The following is a 22630-nucleotide window of genomic DNA, read 5'->3' as shown; positions in this document are numbered from 1 at the left end:
TAGAAACAGTCAGCAATCACTCCTAACATCGTAGCAGAGCCCTTATAACGCAGCATACAGTTATTTTGCCCCACATCTGATTACACTGCAGCATAGTCTAGCAGAATGACTACAGTTCACTGAAAGCAAAGCAAACTCTGTTCAGACACCAAACAAGAAAGGAAATGGACCGAAAGACTGTAGCTCTGAAGCCTGCAGAATTGTAAATGCAGCTCTGGAGTGTAAGGCGTACTCAGAATTGGTTCTGTGCTGTATACTACATCACTGGGCAATATACTACGTGGCTGGGCAATATACTACGTCACTGTGCAATATACTACGTGGCTCTGTGCTGTATACTACGTCACTGTGCAATATACTTCGTGGCTCTGTGCTGTATACTACGTCACTGTGCAATATACTACGTGGCTCTGTGCTGTATACTATGTCGCTGTGCAATATACTACGTGGCTCTGTGCTGTATACTACGTCACTGTGCAATATACTACGTGGCTCTGTGCTGTATACTACGTCACTGTGCAATATACTTCGTGGCTCTGTGCTGTATACTACGTCACTGTGCAATATACTACGTGGCTCTGTGCTGTATACTATGTCGCTGTGCAATATACTACGTCACTGTGCAATATACTACGTCGCTGGGCAATATACTACGTGGACATGCATATTCTAGAATACCCGATGCGTTAGAATCGGGCCACCATCTAGTGTTATATAATGTCGGTCATCGTTGCTCCTTTGGTGGCTGTCTGCAGAGAAACATATGAAAAAACGTCCCAAGTTTCATACAGATAACTGACTTTTTATCGGTGTGTGATTTTTTTTTTCTTTTTTAGCACCCAGAGACATGAATGGGCGAGTCTCAGAGACTTTGAAGCAGTGCATGCTGTGATTTCTTTCTCCAGGACATTTGGAGAGAGAATGAAAATCGTTCATCTGAACAGCCCTACAGAATAACATGGGTCACTGTGCTGTCCAATAGAGTCGAGCCAATATGTTTGGATTCAGTGGCCAAATCTGAATTTGCCATATTGGTACCCTATTCGTGGCGAACATATTCGATCATTTCTACTCCCACTGACTAATGACATTCTGCGGTGTTTGGTGAATATTGCAAAAACAATATTCGCTGCCGATCATAATCAGAACAGAAATTTGAAAAAAAAAATTTGCTCAATTCATCTGTCCAATCAAAAATCTGTTAGCGCACGTCCAATTATATGCTCGTCTGCATGAGCCCTTAAGGAAACACAACCTTAAGTCTTCTATCTCTAAGGAGTTAAATAACAGATTTAGCTCTACTACATTGCTATAATTGTTATATGCCTTGAGATTAAAAAAAGAAACTTTGTAATATCCATTTATTTCAAGTTTTCCTCTGTTCCCACCAACTCTATGTACCCCGACCACTTATACATGTCACATGATCATTGCTAAATGGAAGTCATATTACAGAGATTTTTGTTTCCCCATGCATGCAAAAGGAGTACAAAAAGGGTTTTTTTTTCCACTTACAAACATCAGTCCTGTCCTATATTAAACTGTATGGTTAGGATTTTTTTCTATAAATCAGTAGTAAAGGAGTATAAAATAAACTCTTGAAAAAAAAAAATCTTAGGGTAATGCGGCATCATCCCCCGCAGCAGCCCATACCTCCCACTTTCTTGCCTGCAGACACTGGTAAATGTTTAAATGCTAATACACCATATGGTGTAAACAGTACAAAAAAGGGGTGTGTGGGGAGAGGAGGGAGATGGAGCTGCACTTTCTTAGTGCTTTAATGAAACTGGAAGCATCTGATTTACTCAGAGGCCACAGTGCAGGTCTGACATCACACAGGGAAAGTGTCCCACTCGTCAATTTATAGAAACCATCAGAGGGCAAGTAAAGACCCCAAATTTATAGTGCAGGCTACATACAACATTATCTACAGCTGCCTCTAGAGTAATTTTTAAAAATCCCAAAATACTTCTTTACAACATAATCCCAGGTATTTGCTACAATAATCTGCTCCTGTTATTCCTCAAGAAATAGAGAAATAAAAAGACAACTTCTCTTTGAGGAAATGTTGTATCTTATAAAATCAGTAGTAATTGGACACAACGTAATGTCCAAACATTAATTTACTCATACATTTCCAGGAGGAATAACAAAGAGACCGATTTCTAACATTTTTAATTGTTAAATTATTGGGAATGGAAAGAAGAACTAAAACAAACATAAATGGATCCATGAGAACTCGGCTCCAGCACCGATGGGAAAATGATAAAACATAACTTTCACTGTACAAATAAAAACATGGCTAGAAAAAGCAAAAAAAAAAATTAAGGATCCATAAGCTTATATGTTTTGGGTTAGAAACACTTAATCGTAGCTGTGAAATAAGGTTGATGACCTTAAACGCATAAGCTTATGAATCCTTAGTCTCATCTGTTTTTCATTGTATAGTAAAAGTTATGTTTTATCATTTTCTCATTTGTGCTGGCAGAGTGACTTTGGCGTGCTCCAATAATACATTTGAGTCCTCGCTGTTGCAGGTCCTGCAGCTGTTGAACAGCCACAACACATGCAGAAATAGCCTAACAAACCGAACAGTAGCGAGACATGCATCCGCAGAGACTCATACATATAATTGGAGCATTATAACAGCACGTTCGCTCATTGCTAATGTCCAGTAATCATAAGTTAAAACGAATCCAACAGCAATAGGTTCTAAAAAATAAAAATAAAAAAAAGATTTCAACTGGATCTGTTGTTTGTTTTTTTTTAACATTGAAGTCAATGGAGGAAAACAGATTCCTTAAATAGCTATCCATTTTGTTCCATTTGAAACTGATCCAGAAAGCAAACAACGGATCCTTTTAAAATGAAAAAAACAAAACAAAAAAACTGATTAATGGATCGGTTTTCCATAGACTTCAGTGTTAATACAACAGATCCAGTTGAAATCAGCTATTTTTAGCTGGACAAAAACATTTTCTGCTCAACTTTGTCGGCAGATTGCTGCTGATCCACTCTGATTACTACTGGACATGTGAACAGAGCCATAAGGTACCTTCACACATAACGATATCGTTAACGATATTGTTGCAACGTCACGCTTTTTGTGACGTAGCAACGATCCCGCTAACGATCTCGTTATGTGTGACAGCGACCAACGATCAGGCCCCTGCTGGGAGATCGTTGGGGAATGATCAGGACCTTTTTTTGGTCGCTGATCACCCGCTGTCATCGCTGGATCGGCATGTGTGACGCCGATCCAGCGATGTGTTCACTTGTAACCAGGGTAAATATCGGGTTACTAAGCGCAGGGCCGCGCTTAGTAACCCGATATTTACGCTGGTTACCATTGTAAAAGTAAAAAAAAACACTACATACTCACATTCCGATGTCTGTCACGTCCCCCGGCGTCAGCTTCCCTGCACTGACTGTCAGTGCTGGCCGTAAAGCAGAGCACAGCGGTGACATCACCGCTGTGCTCTGCTTTACGGCCGGCGCTGACACAGTCAGCGCGGGAAGCTGACAGCGGGGGACGTGACAGACATCGGAATGTGAGTATGTAGTGTTTTTTTTTTTTACTTTTACAATGGTAACCAGGGTAAATATCGGGTTACTAAGCGCGGCCCTGCACTTAGTAACCCAATGTTTACCCTGGTTACCCGGGTGCTGCAGGGGGACTTCGGCATCATTGAAGACAGTTTTAACGATGCCGAAGTCTTTCCCCTGATCGTTGGTCGCTGGAGAGAGCTGTCTATAGGCAGTAAATGTCGTGTCTGAATGCTTCGTGTTGAACAGCCTCCTCGAATGGCTGGTGAAAAGAGCGAGAGCGCACCAACAAGCCAGGAGTGTCCATATTGTTGGCCCGCAGTTTTCTTGTTCTTGGCTCTGTAGCTTTCCCAAGTCCTTGTGAAATTGTGCCACACATACAGCACCCCTACAAGTCACCAGTGATATTTCTGTGTGCACGGCCTTCCTCTAATGAAATGCAAAACCATCACTCTGGGACCTGTAACATCAAGAGGCCCACAGGGAAAGAAATGTAGGATCAATGAGAGCAAATATACAGAATATTGTACAGTCCACGGTCCTATGATGCACAATTAAAAAAATACAAATTATAATAACAATGTAGCATTAAACCTCCACAGTCCCATAGCCATGCAGCAAGCCATAACCCAGAATTCCTTTGTGCATAGGCTGCTGCGAGGCCACAGATTAAGGCAGGAACTAGGACCAGCTTACAGTACATTCCTGCTTGGTAAAGCCATGTCTCCTGTATGTAAACATAAAATTAAAAAACAGCAAGAGGAAAAAAAACAAACAAAAAAAAACAATATTTGGAGTTTTCATTTCATTCTCAATGTAAATTTGGAAGGGAGATAGAAGGGGAAAACCATTAGTGCCAATGAGTTAGCGGGTAGCATCGTCCGTGATGCAAGCTGTGGACCACTAGGTGGAGCCAGAGAGCTCCTCTCAGCTGGATCTGCAGAGAGGGGGGACCTGGAGCCATCAGCATTACAATGATTCTTCTGCTGTTTTCCTTCCCTCCTCCGATTAAAGGAAAAGGGTTCCTTGTTCAATTAAGAGGAAAGCAAAAACAAAACTGTTTGTTGGTCCTGAATCCGGACTTTTAACTTTAGTTGCTCTTCTTTTTCTTCTTCTTTTTGGAGGGACGTCCGGAGCCTGTGGAACAAGCAGCGAGAAGTAAAGTATTGATGTCAGAACAAGGTAGTGAATCAAAATAGGCAACTATTAGGACTATGTTTTCTGTAAGCCTTTCTGGCCATTTATCAGCACTGGGATGGCCCAGGCATCTGTATAAAGGACTACCTCTCCCAAAATACGTGCAATGGGGGCAGTTTAGATATTTTTCCATAGTTAGATCTAAATTATATTTCCTTAGGAAAATCAGGAGTTAATAGAGCAATCCTATTGGCTTCATTTCACCTCTTATAGTCCCAATATTTGACCATTAATAAACACTGAATATGTAAGTTGTGAATGAGGCGCGGCGTAAAACGTAGAAGTACTTACCCCAGCGCAGCCTTGTCAGCCACTCTCCGATAAAGTACAACGTGAGCATAATTAGGAATGATGATGCGAAGAAAATGAGCATCCCTACTGCATCCAGCTTAGCCAGGATGGGATACACCCAGATATCGGCGGCATAATGCACCCAGTACACCCTGCACATAAGACAAGAGGATATTAATACTTTATATGCACGGACCACCATCAACTGGATCCCCAGATCTTCCCCATAAAACGGTCACTGTATAATATAAAGTTCTGCATCATTCTAGCGTACCACATTAATCAATTACTCAGCATGTTTAACATGTCTCCTTGAAGTCACCCTCCTGTCCGGTGCTACCTGTCAGCATGTTACATATGGAGGTGGTGGCATGACTGTACAGCCAATTGTCCCCCAGTTAAAAAATTAGGCCTTTTTTGTACCGATCTGATGTGCCATTCATGAGAAATCTAATGCAGAAACCATATGCCAATCAGGCTGAAAGTGCACTGGGGGAGTGTCAATGCACCTGGAAGCATGTGTATGCACACGCCCCCAGTGCACCTGCCAGCATGATTTGCATATGGCTTCAACATCCTCTTTCCCCATGATTGGCACAATGAATCATTAAAAAAAAATATAATTATATCTATATATATAATTGTCTAAGGGTTTTTCCGTCTGTCTGTCTGTCTGTCTGTCCTGGAAATCCCGGCTCTCTGATTGGTCGAGGCCGCCAGGCCTCGACCAATCAGCAACGGGCACAGCGACGATGATGTCATAAAGGACGTAGAAATCCCACGTCTGATTGGTCGAGGCCGCCAGGCCTCGACCAATCAGCAACGGGCACAGCGACGATGATGTCATAATGGTTGCCATGGTGACGATGTCATAAAGGTTGCCTCGACCAATCAGCGACGGGCACAGTCTGCCGCGAATTCTGGAATCATCATTGTCCATATACTACGGGGATATGCATATTCTAGAATACCCGATGCGTTAGAATCGGGCCACAATCTAGTATATATATAATTGTCTAAGGGTTTTTCCGTCTGTCTGTCCTGGAAATCCTGGCTCTCTGATTGGTCGAAGCCGCCAGGCCTCGACCAATCAGAGACCGGCACAGCATCGACGTAGAAATCCCGCGTCTCTGATTGGTCGAGGCCTAGCGGCCTCAACCAATCAGCAACGGGCACAGCGACGATGTCATAAAGGACGTAGAAATCCCGCGTCTGATTGGTCGAGGCCGCCAGCAACGGGCACAGTGACGATTATGTCATAATGGTTGCCATGGCGACGATGATGTCATAAAGGTTGCCTCGACCAATCAGCAACGGGCACAGCGACGATGATGTCATAATGGTTGCCATGGCGACGATGATGTCATAAAGGTTGCCTCGACCAATCAGCGACGGGCACAGTCTGCCGCGAATTCTGGAATCATCATTGTCCATATACTACGGGGACATGCATATTCTAGAATACCCGATGCGTTAGACCAATCAGCGACGATGATGTCAAAGGACGTAGAAATCCCACGTTTCTGATTCAGCGACGGGCACAGTATCGACGTAGATGTCATAATGGTTGCCATGGCGACGATGTCATAAAGGTTGCCTCGACCAATCAGCGATGGGCATAATCTGCCGCGAATTCTGGAATCATCATTGTCCATATACTACGGGGACATGCATATTCTAGAATACCCGATGCGTTAGAATCGGGCCACAATCTAATATATATATATATATATATATATATATATATATATATATATATATATATATATATATATATACATATACATATACATATACATATACATATACATATACATATACATATACATATACATATACATATATATACATATATATACATATACATATACATATATATATATATATATATATATATATACACACAGTTAGGGCCAGAAATATTTGGACAGTGACAATTTTCGCGAGTTGGGCTCTGCATGCCACCACATTGGATTTGAAATGAAACCTCTACAACAGAATTCAAGTGCAGATTGTAACGTTTAATTTGAAGGGTTGAACAAAAATATCTGATAGAAAATGTAGGAATTGTACACATTTCTTTACAAACACTCCACATTTTAGGAGGTCAAAAGTAATTGGACAGATAAACATAACCCAAACAAAATATTTTTATTTTCAATATTTTGTTGCAAATCCTTTGGAGGCAATCACTGCCTTAAGTCTGGAACCCATGGACATCACCAAACGCTGGGTTTCCTCCTTCTTAATGCTTTGCCAGGCCTTTACAGCCGCAGCCTTCAGGTCTTGCTTGTTTGTGGGTCTTTCCGTCTTAAAGGGAACCTGTCACCCCATTTTTTGAGATTGAGCTATAAATACTGTTAAATAGGGCCTGCGCTGTGTGTTCCTATAGTGTATGTAGTGTACCCCGATTCCCCACCTATGCTGAGAAATAACTTACCAAAGTCGCCGTTTTCGCCTGTCAATCAGGCTGGTCAGGTCGGGAGGGCGTGGTGACATCGCTGGTTCTTCCTTAGCTTTACGTTGGTGGCGTAGTGGTGAACAAGCAGCGCGCGATCTGCGCTGTCATCCCTTTCGTCGGTGGGGGCGGCCATCTTCCTGGGGCCGTGCGTGCACAGATCGAGTGCTCTGCTGCACGGGGCTTCAGGAAAATGGCCGCGGGATGACGCGCGTGCGCATTAGAGATCGCGGCGGCCATTTTCCCAAAGCCGAGATGCAAACTCACGTGACCGGGACGTCATCGAAGGTCCTTCACTCACTGTATTCTTAGGAACAAAGGCAGGCGCTTGCACCGCTGAGAGCCAGGGTCCGTCGGAGGGGTGAGTATATCCATATTTTTTATTTTTATTCTTTATTTTTTACATTAATATGGATCCCAGGGCATGAAGGAGAGTCTCCTCTCCTCCAGACCCTGGGAACCATCCAGGATCGCTCCCTGCACCAGGCATATAAAACGACCCCCGACTTTTGGGTAGATTTTTAGGGGTTAAAAAGTCGTCTTATACGCGGGAAAATACGATAATCTTTTGTATTGGGATTTTATCTAGGCTTAGAGACCATACACGGCCTCGCTGCTGGTGGCTATATGACCCCTATGGATTTTAGGCCTTTTGGTGGGGCTTATTATCAAGAGAAAATGTGTCTATTTTTGACTAGTTATCCAAGTTTTGAAAACGTACATCTCATTAATATCGGATGGATAGAAATTCCAATATTCTATATTTTCTTACGGAGCCATACTGTCTGCTGGTTTATTGTAACAGCAGTGACCATGGCTATTTGTAAAAGGTGTCAGATCTTCGTTGATTCACTTAGATCCTAATTACCTTTTCCTGTCTCTCTCTATGGACAATACTCATCCTCTTCAGTCACCTGGACATAATAAGGAATCCTCCCATTTTAATTAATCTGCTTCACATCTCTGTTACTGCCATTTTACATAAAGACAGGGTTGAGTGCTAGCTGGTTCCGCCTCAGGACAAATGGTAGATGAAAGAAAAAAGGGAGAGGGGATGAGGGACCTCAAGGATTTTTAATATTTTCTATGATACATGTGTACACAAGCTGGCAGACGTTTCCCTTTATACTGTTACTTTAATTTCATGAAGCTTTTAACTGATCGCTGAAATGAAGGGGTATAAGCGTTCAGCCAAGCATTGTGCCCCTTTGGCACCGCCTATCACAGAGATAACTGTGTATGGGCTTTCTGTGAGCCATCCACCACTCCGCTCTGAGGAGAGCATACCAAAATGAAGGAGCATAATCATCATGTTGGTCCCGGTGTGGGCAGGGCTGTGGAGTCGGAGTCATGGAGTCTGTGTCCATTTTGGTGGAGTCGGTATAAAATGAACCGACTCCTAAATATATAATACATTGGATTCAGTAGTTCAGTGCAGGATGTGCTGAATATTTTTTAATAAAAATTGGGGAAAGTTATGAAATGTGCTATAAATGTCTGTTCTTTTCCCGACCTAAGAATCTTGACTTTTAGTTGAGATGAATCTGTGCTGCACTTTATGTACATACTCAGTAGTGAGACAGCGCTGTGCATTCAGGGAAATTGAGTAGTTGGAGGTCTGGCTTATGGACTCCCCAGCACTGTCGGGTGCACTTCCTGAGTTATGCACAGCACACCTCCGTCGAATATATAGTGTCTGCGGTTGGGTATTGCACATCTGCCGCCACCGCAGATGGCGTAGGGCACACCACCCATCAACCACACTGACGCAAGAGCCCCAGCAGGGAATTAATTTCTTTTTTCTTCTCCAAACAAGTCTCGTCTACCTTTCAGTGAGGTTTGACAAAGACCCGAGAAGGGACGAAACTTAACCTTACCTTCAATGTCTCAACTCTCTGTGGTGTTTTCCCTGCACATGTAATGAACACGCATAACTTTTTTGCAACCTAAACCATTTATTGAGTGCAGCTGTTTTCTCTCCGAGTTTGATCTTTTCGGCTTACCCAAGATCAGCCTGCACCTCCGCATTAGCAGAGTGCACTTCATTTATTTTGCTATTCAAATCAATAGGGCACAACCACCACAGACACTGGGAAAAACTGATCGGCCAGGGTGCTGGAAGTCGCACCCCCCACAGACCAGACATTGAGGACCTATCCCAAGGATAGACCATCAATATTAAAGTCCCAGAAAATCACTTTTATTGGGTAATTCAACACCTTTGATTAAGGTCAGTGTTTCAGCACCCAGATCCCCAATGTGTTAAACTCCTAACATGTTACTGTGACATGTCAGATTTCAGTAATGATCAGTAATAACTGTACTCCACTCTATTGTGTCTGAGAAAAGCCCTAGTTTTCTAATCCCGGACCACCTAATTAGTAGAAAAGAACCACTTACCATGACAGATACGCAACCCCGAAGCCTACCAGGACAGCAAGGCCACTCTTCTTGCTCGGGTATTGGTGTGAACATGTAACAAGCTCGATAAGTATAAGCGGAAGGATGAATGTATGCTGTAAAGAGAAAGGGGATAACAAGGAGCAAGACATCACACAGGGCTACATGCGTCTATGACCAGATTACCCCAAAGGGAACATATTGATATGCTCCCCTCTTTGGGAACCCCGCCTTAGATGAAGTGGGGCATGAGGGTGTTGAGTCGCCTAATACACCCATTACCCTGTGCTTCACCTAAATCTTAAGCAAATGCTATTGCATTACAAGTCTCCATGTGCTACCATAATGGCTCCATCAGGAATTGTGTTTATGATGATATCAACAATATAATAATATGCAGCAAAATTCCATTACTTGGTCACCCAATAATCCAGTAAATCTGGTCATTAGACATGGAACTCCAGTATAAGCTAGACTGTCACTGGACCACAAGACTGAAAAGGGAAAACTAATGATATACTTCCACTACCGTCACTGTGAGGTTTAGCTATAACCTGTCAGATACTTTATGATAAAGTGATGGCGTATAAATATAGTGTATGAATGGTGGGGGTCCGATCTCTGTATCTCTCATTAGGGAGATGCAGTGCGGTCCCCAATACAGTCAGGTGGAGGGGGGAAAAGAAAAGAAAAGAAAGGAAGGCAACACAACGGTACATAGCACAGCCTCCCTATTATCCCCTTAATTCTCAGGATATGTGCCAACGGCATATCCAGCAATGTGCCAGCACTGTAGGAGACAGGAAAACTTCTTAAAAGGATCATTTTTTCTTTACTAGAGATCAACACAGAATAGATATGACAAAATTCCTTTCCCCAAAATCAATAGAAAAGGATAGGTGTCAGATAGTAACGTATTCTGGATTATTAACTTATATGTTTCCAGTTGCATTTACAGTGCTGACATCTTCTGCAGTGCTGTCCCATCTACTTTCCCTCATTTTATGGCAAAAGCTAGAGTCAGGCTTTCTCCCAAAGTCATATTGATAGGGAATCTAGAATGTGAGCCATAATTGGGACAGTGATGTACAACGCGGTGGAATGTGATGGCGCAATACAAGTAAAATAAATAAAAAGCCGCACCAAAAGGAGAATTCATAGGATACTCTTACCATGGCATGGTTAAGCCACTGAGGAATGATGCGGTCCAGTTCTTTGGGGTAGACCAGCTCCCGGTCATAGGCATAAATACTCCAGAATGAAGTAAATACAAACTGGAAAAGGAAAAAAAATATATATATATTAAAAATGGAATGCCTGAACAGTGCAGATCCTGCTGAGAGAGCGCGCCACCTTGGGGACAATTTAATAGAAGTGTGAAATGTGTCAAACTTACCACGCCAACTGGGAATGCCAGTGCAGCAAAGATGCAGTCCTTTACCCGTGTCAGAACGGAGCAGAACCGGTTCCGATTGGAGAGGCAGAGCTGGAGGAGATCACACAGTAGGCAAACACCAAAGAACGTCGTCTGGAGGACCTGGGGAGACATTACAATAACGGAAAAAATAAAATGCAGCAGACATCCATGTATCTGCCATGGATCTATGCTGATGTATACATCTACGTCTGATGGTGAGGAATAGAGAGCCATGCAGGCATGGCCACCTCCACATTACTGACAGAGCAAGACATGTCGCCATCCTCAAGATAGTTATTGATGATATATAAAAGGATGTAAAAGCCTACCTAAGTGGGTTCTGCCCACAAATGGAAAAACATCCCAATAAAATATAATGTACAATAGTCATTGCTGCTTATCTACGTATTTCTATCTTGTGAGATACAAGTGCTTCTCACTAAATTAGAATATTATCAAAAAGTAGGGTATGGGGTATTGTCAAGAGGAAGATGAGACACCAGACCCAACAATGCAGATGAGCTGAAGGCTGCTATCAAAGCAACCTGGGCTTCCATAACCCCTCAGCAGTGCCACAGGCTGATCACCTCCATGCCACGCCACATTGATGCAGTAATTGATGCAAAAGGAGCCCCAACCAAGTATTGAGTGCATTTACTGAACATACATATCAGTAGGCCAACATTTCGGATTTTAAAATCATTTTCCAATTGGGTGTTATAAAAGAATTCTAATTTAGGCCCCTTTCACACATCAGTTTTTTGCCATCAGTCGCAATCCGTCAAATTCTGAAAAACAGATCCGGCGACTGATGCCGCTGGATCTGTTTTTTTCTCATAGACTTGTATTAGCGACGGATTGCCTCACATTTCATCCATCATTCGCTGGATTCGCTGAAAATTATTTGTCCGGCGGCCGGAGACAATGGACAAAGTAATGTTTTTTGTGTGTCGAAAAAACGTGGACAGCGCCGAATCCGTCGTTTGCTAGAATGGAAGCCTATGGCGCTGGATCCGTCAAATGACGGAATCTGACAATGGATTCTGTTTTTTTTTTTTTTAACTGAGCATGCTCCAATTTTTTTAGGATCCAATTAGCCGGATAAGCTAGTCGGATCCATAAAAAAAAAAAACTGATCCGTCGCATCAGTTTTTCACTATCTGCAACGGATCTGTTTTTTTCAAAATTCGACTGATTGTGACTGATGGCAAAAAACTGATGTGTGAAAGGGGCCTCACTGAGATAATGACTTTTGGGTTTTCATTGGCTGTAAACCATTATCACCAACATTAACAGAAATAAATACTTGAAATATGTTATACAAAACAGAGTGATCTACGAGTTTCACTTTTTGTAATAAAGAATTGAAATAAATTAACTTTCTGATGATATTCTAATTTAGTGAGAAGCACTTGTAGGTTGGTAAAGGGCAGGTTCGAAGACCACATAGAAGAAAATGCGACCCGGGAAGCCCTCATCCAGGTTGGCCACCACCTTATCCCCACCCAGCAGGTTTACCGCCAATTTCCAGTGAAAGATGGTTGATAGACTTGATGACATCCAATGTCTAGCTACACATTTCCGGCCATAAATAGGACTTCAGCCAGGAATGATTCTTCTACAATCCTTTGTTATTGTTCAGGGTCAACAAATAGAACACCCATGCAGTTGTGTAGGAACTGAACAACTAAAGGTACCTTCACACTAAACGACGCTGCAGCGATCCAGACAACGATCCGGATCGCTGCAGTGTCGCTGTTTGGTCGCTGGAGAGCTGTCACACAGACAGCTCTCCAGCGAACAACGATGCCGGTAACCAGGGTAAACATCGGGTTACTAAGCGCAGGGCCGCGCTTAGTAACCCGATGTTTAACCTGGTTACCATCCTAAAAGTAAAAAAAACAAACGCTTCATACTTACCTTCCGCTGTCTGTCCCCGGCGCTCTGCTTCTCTGTACTGGCTGTGAGCACAGCGGCCGGAAAGCAGAGCGGTGACGTCACCGCTCTGCTTTCCGGCCGCTGTGCTCACAGTGAGTGCAGGAAAGCAGAGCGCCGGAGGACAGACAGCGGAAGGTAAGTATGTAGCATTTGTTTTTTTTACTTTTAGGATGGTAACCAGGGTAAACATCGGGTTACTAAGCGCGGCCCTGCGCTTAGTAACCTGATGTTTACCCTGGTTACCGGCATCGTTGGTCGCTGGAGAGCTGTCTGTGTGACAGCTCTCCAGCGACCAAACAGCGACGCTGCAGCGATCCGGATCGTTGTCTGGATCGCTGCAGCGTCGTTTAGTGTGAAGGTACCTTTACCCTGGTTACCAGCGAAGACATCGCTGAATCGGTGTCACACACGCCGATTCAATGATGTCAGCGGGAGAGCCAGCGACCAAATAAAGTTCTGGCCTTCTAGCCCCGACCAACGACATCACAGCAGGATTCTGATCGCTGCTGCGTGTCAAACTGAACAATATCGCTAGCCAGGACGCTGCAACGTCACGGATCGCTAGCGATATCGTTTAGTGTGAAGGTACCTTTAGGCCTACCTAATATTCTCTAATCTCTGGGCAATCACATAGAAAGTGAAAAACATGTTCCCTGGCCCATGTGACATTTGCAGACACTAATCCAGGAATTCAGGTTATACCCTGTGTATTCTGGCTGTGGTGTAATACATACGGTGAAGAATATAGAACATTGTGACTCTCTAAGTATTATTAGAGGAAACCTGTTTAGGAGCTTCCAAGGCTCCGTTCCCACGACCTAATGATTATCAGTGCCAAGTCGGTCTCCCACTTGCTTCTCGTCAGGTCATGTAGTGGCTCTGCGCTCCAGCCAGCAAAAGAGCATATAATCAGGATATTGGCAAAGATCCAGGTAGATCCAGTATCACCTGGGACAAAGGAATTCTCCCAGGACACGGGGTGGACCCAAGAACAAGGTCTGAAGGGTATGTCGAAATTGTAGTTAGCGAAAAAGATAACTAGAAGGTTTAGCACGTCTTTTAGGTCTAAAAAGGCTTAAGGCCCCAGTCACAAATATCTGTCCAAGGTAGATCCATCCGGCCCTTTTCCACACATGTCCCCATTCTAGATTTGACAGTTCAGTGAGGGTTTTATTATGGCAAAGTGTTGTGTGGCAGCCAGTCATTGTGAGGGCACGGAAGCAACCTCCATGCTGCAGACCAAAAGGGCCTGCCTGAGATTCAGATATTGAGCAGAGACTCGTGGGGTCCTCGCTGAGAAGCCAGGTGCAACCATGTAGTGGATGTGTGATCTCTCGGTTGGAGGTGATAACGTTAAATGTTAGTAGTTGAACGCACTGACATTACTGTATTAAGAGGAACAGTGACGTGTCCTGATACGTCTTAACACTTGTATTCCTCATAAGCATTCTTTCCTTAGAGTTCTGCACTGTGTTGTCCCTCTGTCATTCCTCCAGGAAACTTGACAACTGGGTTGTTCCCATTCAGAACTGGCATTTCATGGAGTATGAGAACTTATTAGAGAGACATATCTGGGGTGCAGATTGGTCCTACACTTTATAGGCTGGTGGATGTGCGCCATTCCTAAATCCTTTATTTCCCCACATCCACAAACTGTTATCTAACTGCGGACTCGGGGCTTACCTAACCACATCACTATGAAGACAGACATATGGATTTTTCCAACACTTTAGATTCCTTAAATTCTCCCAACCTCAGATAGTAAGGCACAAATCATCGGCTCTGGCAGGTTTCTTTGCTGCCTCACCCCAGAGGATTAGATACAGGTGTAAGCATCCGTCATTCTTGATAAATTGGGATCCATATACTCTGCCCCAGAAATGTAATAGAGTTGAAACATCCCATATATCTGCCAGTTACAGCGGGGAAGGATCCACGGTATGAAGGGAGAACAACTGAACTTAAAGGGGCTCTCCGGACCTCAATAAATACGGGCAAACATTTTTATACAGTCAGTGCTCACTTTTGGGATCAGGCAATTGATTTCATCATACCCAGTCGTAGAAGATAAATCATTAGCAAAAGTGATGGGCAGCACCTTATGCCACTGTCCTTACTGAAAACACATGTAATTGGCAGCGCCAGAGCGACATGTGTGAGAGGGCGGTGGGGTTAATTGCTGTAGGTACAACTGGCAATTTTACTACGTCTCAATAAACACAACCTTTAAAACGTTGAGTCACTGTCACCCACAGGCAAAGTCCCCTCTGCCCACGAGATTGTGATCTCTGCCAGCTCCGCAGTCTGCACACACCGCAAAAAGGACCCACACCTTATCAAGGCGAGCAGAGGTCGGGTAATATCAGTTTGGCAATTCCTATAAATGTCTGTTCTGTTCCCGATCTAAGGATCTGGGCTCTTAGTTGAGATGAATCTGTCCTGCACTTTATGTACATGCTCAGTAGTGACCAGTGCTGTGGGGTCAGGGGTCAGGGAAATTGAGGCGTCGGAGGTTTGGCTTACAGACTCCACAACCCTGGACTGCCCGCGTATGGAGGGGATCAAGAGAGGAGTTTGAGCAGCTGAAAAATACAATAAAAATGCTTGTAATCTGAACATGATTGTATAAATAAATAACAAAAAAATCAAAGCCAAATAGAGAGAGAAACAAATAAAGCAGCTTTATTTTAAACAAGACATACCAAAAGCAAAAAAAAAAAAAAAAACCCAGCTGAAAAAAAACCCCAAAAGGACTTGTTCATACGTAGCATTTTTTTGCAGTGGTTTTTCCATGCAGAAAAGGGAAAAAAATGCAGTAAAAGAACTGAGATTTCTAAAATCTTGTTCAAACTGTTTTTTTTCCTCATTTTTTGATCTGCGGTGAGGGTTTTTTTTTTTTTTTTTTTTTAAACCGCAGTATGTCAATTTTTTCAGTGCTTTTACCCTTCAATTGAATGCATGAAAAACAAACAAATAAATGCATTGAAAATGAGTGTGAATACACCCTACCTCAAAGTGATGAAAATGGTGTATTTATTCTAAAATCGTATCAATAAAAAGAACCAAGAAAAAAAAATACCTGTCCTAACAGCTCAATTAAGGCAAAAACGAAAATGGCTCAGAAAATGGCAGCACAAACCAAAAAGTCCATCATTGTTTCATGCCACACAAAAAAAAAAAAAAAAAAAAAAAAAAAAAACACAGGAAATGAAAACATAGGTCTGAGTATACTAAATTGGAAATCACCGAGACAAGGAATACTCCAGTTTTTGATACACTAAAATATAGCTTTTAATATTAAAATTATTCAAAAACATGATTTACACATATACGACCACCAAAGTATCAAAAGACTCTTAGGAAAGATACCTAGGGAGGTGTCTATCCCTATGGTATCCTGTAATTACCCTACCTGTCAGCGGAGGTTGGCACCCTTGATCCTGCTCAATGGCGCTCCTGCTCATCGACGGCTCACCCTGCTATCCCTATTTGTGGAGTAGGAGTGAAAGAAGAAAATGTGGCACAAAGGAGGAACAAGGAGGTATATCAAAGATATTTAGTATATCTTAGATATTGGCGTCCAATCATTAGTCTACTAGGAATATATAGACGTGTTGATGGTATATTTGCCCTTATTTTAAAACTGCCTAGCAGCGGAGGTAAGCGCCTTAGAGTATAGCGAGAGTGGCGCCCCGCTCATCAGCGGCTGTCCCTTATTGAATGAGGAGGTCACTTGTCATAGTGAGAGGGTGATGGATAAGGTGCTGCTGTGATCCATTGTGGCACCTTAATGTACAGCGATGCACAGTGCAGCAGAAGTGGAATATTCACAGATAAGGTGCAGTATAGGCTACATAGCCATAGTAATTAGTATATAACGGCATCATCAGAAAAGAACTTTGCATGTGATAAGTGAACAGATAACGGTCCTCCTCAGAGCTGCAAAAGTTGTCTCTCCAAGTACGTTGATCAGATAAAGTGCCTTATATTCAGGTATAATAGATAACAGATATAATGCACGCATTGGTAGAGTAGCTCCACATAAGGGGTTCAGTATAAACCAGCAGAACCATGATAACTAGTCTGTGACAACATTGTGATAAAGAAACAATTGACCAAAAAAAACAAAAACAAACACGCATTACACTCGACGCGTTTCCCTTCTCTTGAGCTTCATCAGGAGGAATAGTACAAGGCATAAGGTCGGTACAAGGCATAAGGTCGGTACAAGGCATAACGTCGGTACAAGGCATAAGGTCGGTACAAGGCATAAGGTCGGTACAAGGCATAAGGTCGGTACAAGGCATAAGGTCGGTACAAGGCATAAGGTCGGTACAAGGCATAAGGTCGGTACAAGGCATAAGGTCGGTACAAGGCATAAGGTCGGTACAAGGCAGGTACAAGGCATAAGGTCGGTACAAGGCATAAGGTCGGTACAAGGCATAAGGTCGGTACAAGGCATAAGGTCGGTACAAGGCATAAGGTCGGTACAAGGCAGGTACAAGGCATAAGGTCGGTACAAGGCATAAGGTCGGTACAAGGCATAATGTAGGTACAAGGCATAAGGTCGGTACAAGGCATAAGGTCGGTACAAGGCATAAGGTAGGTACAAGGCATAAGGTAGGTACAAGGCATAAGGTAGGTACAAGGCATAAGGTCCATATGATACAGGACGTCAGAGTCAGATCCCCTCTGGTTAAGTGGCTGGCAGGGTGAGCTGTTGATGAGCGGGGGCTAGGTTGCCAACCTCCGCTGACAGGTAGGGCAAATGCAGGGTACCATAGGGATACGCACCTCCCTAGGGTATCTTTTGGTGGTGGTATGTGTGTAAATCCAGTTTTTGAATAATTTTTATATTGTACACTATATTTTAGTGTATCAAAAAACTGGATTATTCTTTGTCTCGAGGAATGCCACAAAAAACCCAGCTATACATGTTTGGCATCGCCCTATCGCACCCCTCTGGAGGATCATACTGCCATGTAATTTTTAGGCCACGTTCAGTATTTTACATCAGTATTTGTAAGCCAAAACCAGGAGTGGATCAATCAAAGGAAAAGTATAATAGAAACATATGCACCACTTCTGCATTTATCACTCACTCCTGGTTTTGGCTTACACATCCTGAGGTAAAATACTGACCAAATACTGAGGTAAAATACTGACCAAATACTGACTGTGTGACCGCGGCCTTACCATACAATCAACGCTGTAAGAACAAAACCCCAAAGCAATGCTGGAATGGCGGGATTTCCACCACTTCACCTCATTTGGATCTTTTTTTTTTTTACCATTTCTCAGTAAGTTGCATGGTGAAAAAAAGAAGGCAAAAAAACAAGCGCTCATAAAGATATGTAGACTGCAAAATAGTAATGGCTCTTGGGGGAGTCAAAATGGAAGTGCAAGAATTAGAACTGGGTGCAGAATTAAAGGGTTAATCGAGCAGTGTGCTACCCTCTGACATGCTGGGCTCTGTAGTTCCATAGCTGCAGCAAAACTAGAGTATGCTGCATCTGCTCCAAGCATTCATCCTGCTGATGGAGAGGCAGCTCCTTATCTCCAGCCATAGCTCACCTGGTTCAGGAAGGTCAGGTACTTCCACCTGCCTCCATATGTATTGGCTCCATGGCTCAGCTGGTTCTGCCATACCGCGAACACATTCCAGGCCAAGAATCCCACATGAAGGACGATCCCCAGCGCCGCCATCTTGGTGAGGACCCCAAGGAGCCTGCATACGGAGGGCGTCCCTTTGTGTCACTGCCGTCAGCGAGCGACCCAGGCAGATGGCGACTACACGGACGCACAGTGTTCTGTGGGTACAAGGTCCACACAGTCACACGCCAAATACAGAGATTGCAAACGCTAGAGGCCAAAATGTTTTCAGTCACATGTCTCCACCTTCCCTGGGCGGCGGCCATGTTAGTGGAGACCATGATTGACACAATCCCTTTATTTTCTTTCCTGTCTTAATAGAAAAATAAGCTCGTAAATGCAATGCTATCTGTCACATTAGTTTGTGGTTATGAGTGGGTACATGCATGGGTAGTTTTGTGGTAATATTTTACAAGAACAATCAAACAAATGGCGAGAAAACTCTATTTGGAATAATTTGTGGGGTACATTTACTTGTCCTGTCACATTTGCAATTATAGCAATTAGGACAGTTCGCGTTATGCCCCCATACACGTTAGGCTAAATTCGGCTGAACGCTGTGATACCAACAGGCTGGCAGTCTCATGTTTGGGGGGCCCGGATAAATGATGTCTGGGGAGATACGGATCCGGCATGTCCGATCAGTTTTGTCCAGCTGTCTCCAGACATGTCCGGTAGCGGCCCTCTCCGAGTACATAGGAGCTATCGGCAGAGCCTTCACTCCAGTGTATGAGAGACAGCTGTGTCCGAACCATCGATCGGACCACCACTTATCTAAGGTCTTTGGGATTTGTGGTCAGGTAGAAATGTGTTGGAAATAGCCTGAGAATTGGCGCAGCTCTGGAGCTCCAGGGTGTATTCCCCCCATACATCCAAGGAGGTGGCTATTGGAGCTATAGAACCAGGTACGGACTGGGCCTGAATTTCAGCCCTGGCATTTGAAATCACACAGGCCCATGCTATCCCCATCCTCAAGCGCCAGATGGGATATATTACTAAGGCTACTTTCACACTTCCGTCGATACGGGGCCGTCGCCATGCAATGCGTCGCTAATGCAAGTCTATGGAGAAAAAAACGCATCCTGCGGGCAACTCAGGATGCATTTTTTCTCCAAAACGATGCATTGCGACATCTGTCAGAAGACGCTAGTGTGAAAGTAGCCTTAACAGTATAGGTATCTTGAGAACACCAATTCTGTTAACAACATAGCAGACAAGGTGGCCCACGACCAGACAGGCCCTTCTGACATTTGCCAGAATTGCCAGTCCGGCTCTGTATAGAACCCATTGGGGTCCAGAGATCCTTTTGCAATACAAACAAGAACAGTGCCGGGTTTTTCTATTTACTACTAGGGATGAGCGAATAGCTGCATCGGGAACCCGGATACCTGGAGCGCTCCCGATAATCAGCTGTTTGGGGCCGCAGCTGCATGTGTCGCGGCCGTGTCACTGTCACAGCACATGCGTGGAGAGGCCAACACACAGGTTCTCCACACATGTGTTGTGACTGTCACACAGCTGTGACACATGCAGCTGCGGCCCCAAAAGCTGATTATCGGGAGCGCTCCAGGTATCCGGGTTCCCGATGCAGCCCTTTGGTAAGCGCTATAGCTATTTAGATAAGGAGTTATCTGAAGCCTCCAGATTGCAACCTGCAGTTCATTCCTCCGGAGCGCGCATTTCTACTGCTGGAGTCCAGTGCTGTGAACAACATATGATATCTGTTATCCATAGATCTTAAAGTAAAGGGAAGCTGACACATGCTGCAAAAGCGTGGAAAGCATGTGTCAGGCACGGGCTCTATTAACACAGCCATGCATATCTGTCTCTGAAACGCTGCGATGTTTAGGGAAAAAAAAAACACACTTTTCATAGCCGCTGAGACTCAGCCGCGCTATTGACTAGTCGTACAGGCCTCTCTCTGCCCGCTGACAGTGACTGACAAGTCTCTGCCTATACGCCAATGCAGGCCTGTATCATCTGTCAGCACAAAATCACTGCTCAAACCAAGTACAGGCGCTCAGTGGATCATGGTGGAGACAGTCATTTAAATCCTCCTTCCCACCTGCTTGTTATAAAAGTTTTTATCCACTTAAAATTTTGCAATCATCATATTATATAGCACTGATTTTTCCTTTCTACACAGTTAATTCTTCTCTTTCCCATTAGGTCTATGACGTCGCATGAGTAAAAATTGACCAGCTGAATCCTAAGCTCTATGTAGAAACAGGAGGTCAATTTTCCCTGCATGAAACATCAGTCACTGCAACGTCCATAGCAGAAGGGCAGGGGGGAGAATGATAAATGCATGGACAAGAGGCTAACTGTTTCCACATAGAGCAGAGAAAAGAGAAGCATTATCTAGGTAGAAGGCAAAAAAAGAGCAATTGTAAGTACAAAGTACTATATAATATGATGATTGCAGTATATTAGGATACAAACTTTGAAGGGAGAGGGAGTGCTTCTTGAAATGATTGGCCCCGCCATTGCCATGGTGCACCAAGCGGCAGTGTTTAGTTTGAACAGTCATTCTTTGCCGACAGAGTCCTTTTAAGGCCACGTTCACATGTTCGTTATTTGTAAGCCAAATGTAGCGCAACAATCAGAGGAAAAGTATAATAGAAACACGTCATCACCACTTCTGGATTTATCACCCACTCCTGGTTTTGGCTTACACATACTGAGGTGAAAATACTGACCCAATACTGACTGTGTGACCGCGGCCTTACCGTACAATCAACGCTGTAAGAACAAAACCCCAAAGCAATGCTGGAATGGCGGGATTTCCACCACTTCACCTCATTTGGACTTTTCTTTTTACCATTTCTCAGTAAGTTGCATGGTAAAAAAAAAAGAAGGCAAAAAAACAAGCGCTCATAAAGATATGTAGACTGCAAAATAGTAATGGCTCTTAGGGGAGTAAAAATGGAAGTGCAAGAATTAGAACTGGGTGCAGAATTAAAGGGTTAATCGAGCAGTGTGCTACCCTCTGACATGCTGGGCTCTGTAGTTCCATAGCTGCAGCAAAGCTAGAGTATGCTGCATCTGCTCCAAGCATTCATCCTGCTGATGGAGAGGCAGCTCCTTATCTCCAGCCATAGCTCACCTGGTTCAGGAAGGTCAGGTACTTCCACCTGCCTCCATATGTATTGGCTCCATGGCTCAGCTGTGAGCTAGTCACCTCCAGGTTCTGCCATACCGCGAACACATTCCAGGCCAAGAATCCCACATGAAGGACGATCCCCAGCGCCGCCATCTTGGTGAGGACCCCAAGGAGCCTGCACACGGAGGGCGTCCCTTTGTGTCACTGCCGTCAGCGAGCGACCCAGGCAGATGGCGACTACACGGAAGCACAGTGTTCTTACATGTGGGTACAAGGTCCACACAGTCACACACCAAATACAGAGATTACAAACACTAGAGGCCACAATGTTTTCAGTCACATGTCACCACCTTCCCGGGGCGGCGGCCATGTTAGTGGAGACCATGATTGTCACAATCCCTTTATTTTCTTTCCTGTCTTAATAGAAAAATAAGCTCGTAAATGCAATGCTATCTGTCACATTAGTTTGTGGTTATGAGTGGGTACATGCATGGGTAGTTTTGTGGTAATATTTTACAAGAACAATCAAACAAATGGCGAGAAAACTCTATTTGGAATAATTTGTGGGGTACATTTACTTGTCCTGTCACATTTGCAATTATAGCAATTAGGACAGTTCGCGTTATGC

The 22630-nt window shown here is 43.8% G+C and overlaps 1 protein-coding gene across 2 annotated transcripts; it reads right to left on the bottom strand.

The window, feature by feature from the left end:
• Positions 1-4050: 4050 nt before the first annotated feature.
• LOC138664486 (androgen-induced gene 1 protein-like) lies at positions 4051-22292 on the bottom strand. 2 transcript variants are annotated; one of them, XM_069751225.1, is made up of 6 exons: positions 18822-19061; positions 11289-11429; positions 11065-11166; positions 9893-10008; positions 5035-5186; positions 4051-4683 (listed from the first exon to the last, which is right to left on the bottom strand). In XM_069751225.1, the coding sequence occupies exons 1-6, from the start codon at positions 18951-18953 to the stop codon at positions 4637-4639; spliced, it is 690 nt and encodes a 229-aa protein (XP_069607326.1). In that variant the 5' UTR covers positions 18954-19061; the 3' UTR covers positions 4051-4636. The 2 variants fall into 2 exon arrangements, with proteins under 2 accessions (XP_069607326.1, XP_069607325.1); XM_069751224.1 differs by lacking the exon at positions 18822-19061 and adding an exon at positions 22006-22292 and having other exon boundaries at positions 4340-4683.
• Between the last annotated feature and the right edge of the window lie 338 nt (positions 22293-22630).

Source organism: Ranitomeya imitator, chromosome 2, assembly GCF_032444005.1.
Source record: "Ranitomeya imitator isolate aRanImi1 chromosome 2, aRanImi1.pri, whole genome shotgun sequence".
In the NCBI taxonomy this organism is placed as follows: domain Eukaryota; kingdom Metazoa; phylum Chordata; class Amphibia; order Anura; family Dendrobatidae; genus Ranitomeya; species Ranitomeya imitator.
The sequence above is the reverse complement of the archived record's forward strand: the minus strand, read 5'-3'. Positions and strand labels throughout refer to the sequence as shown.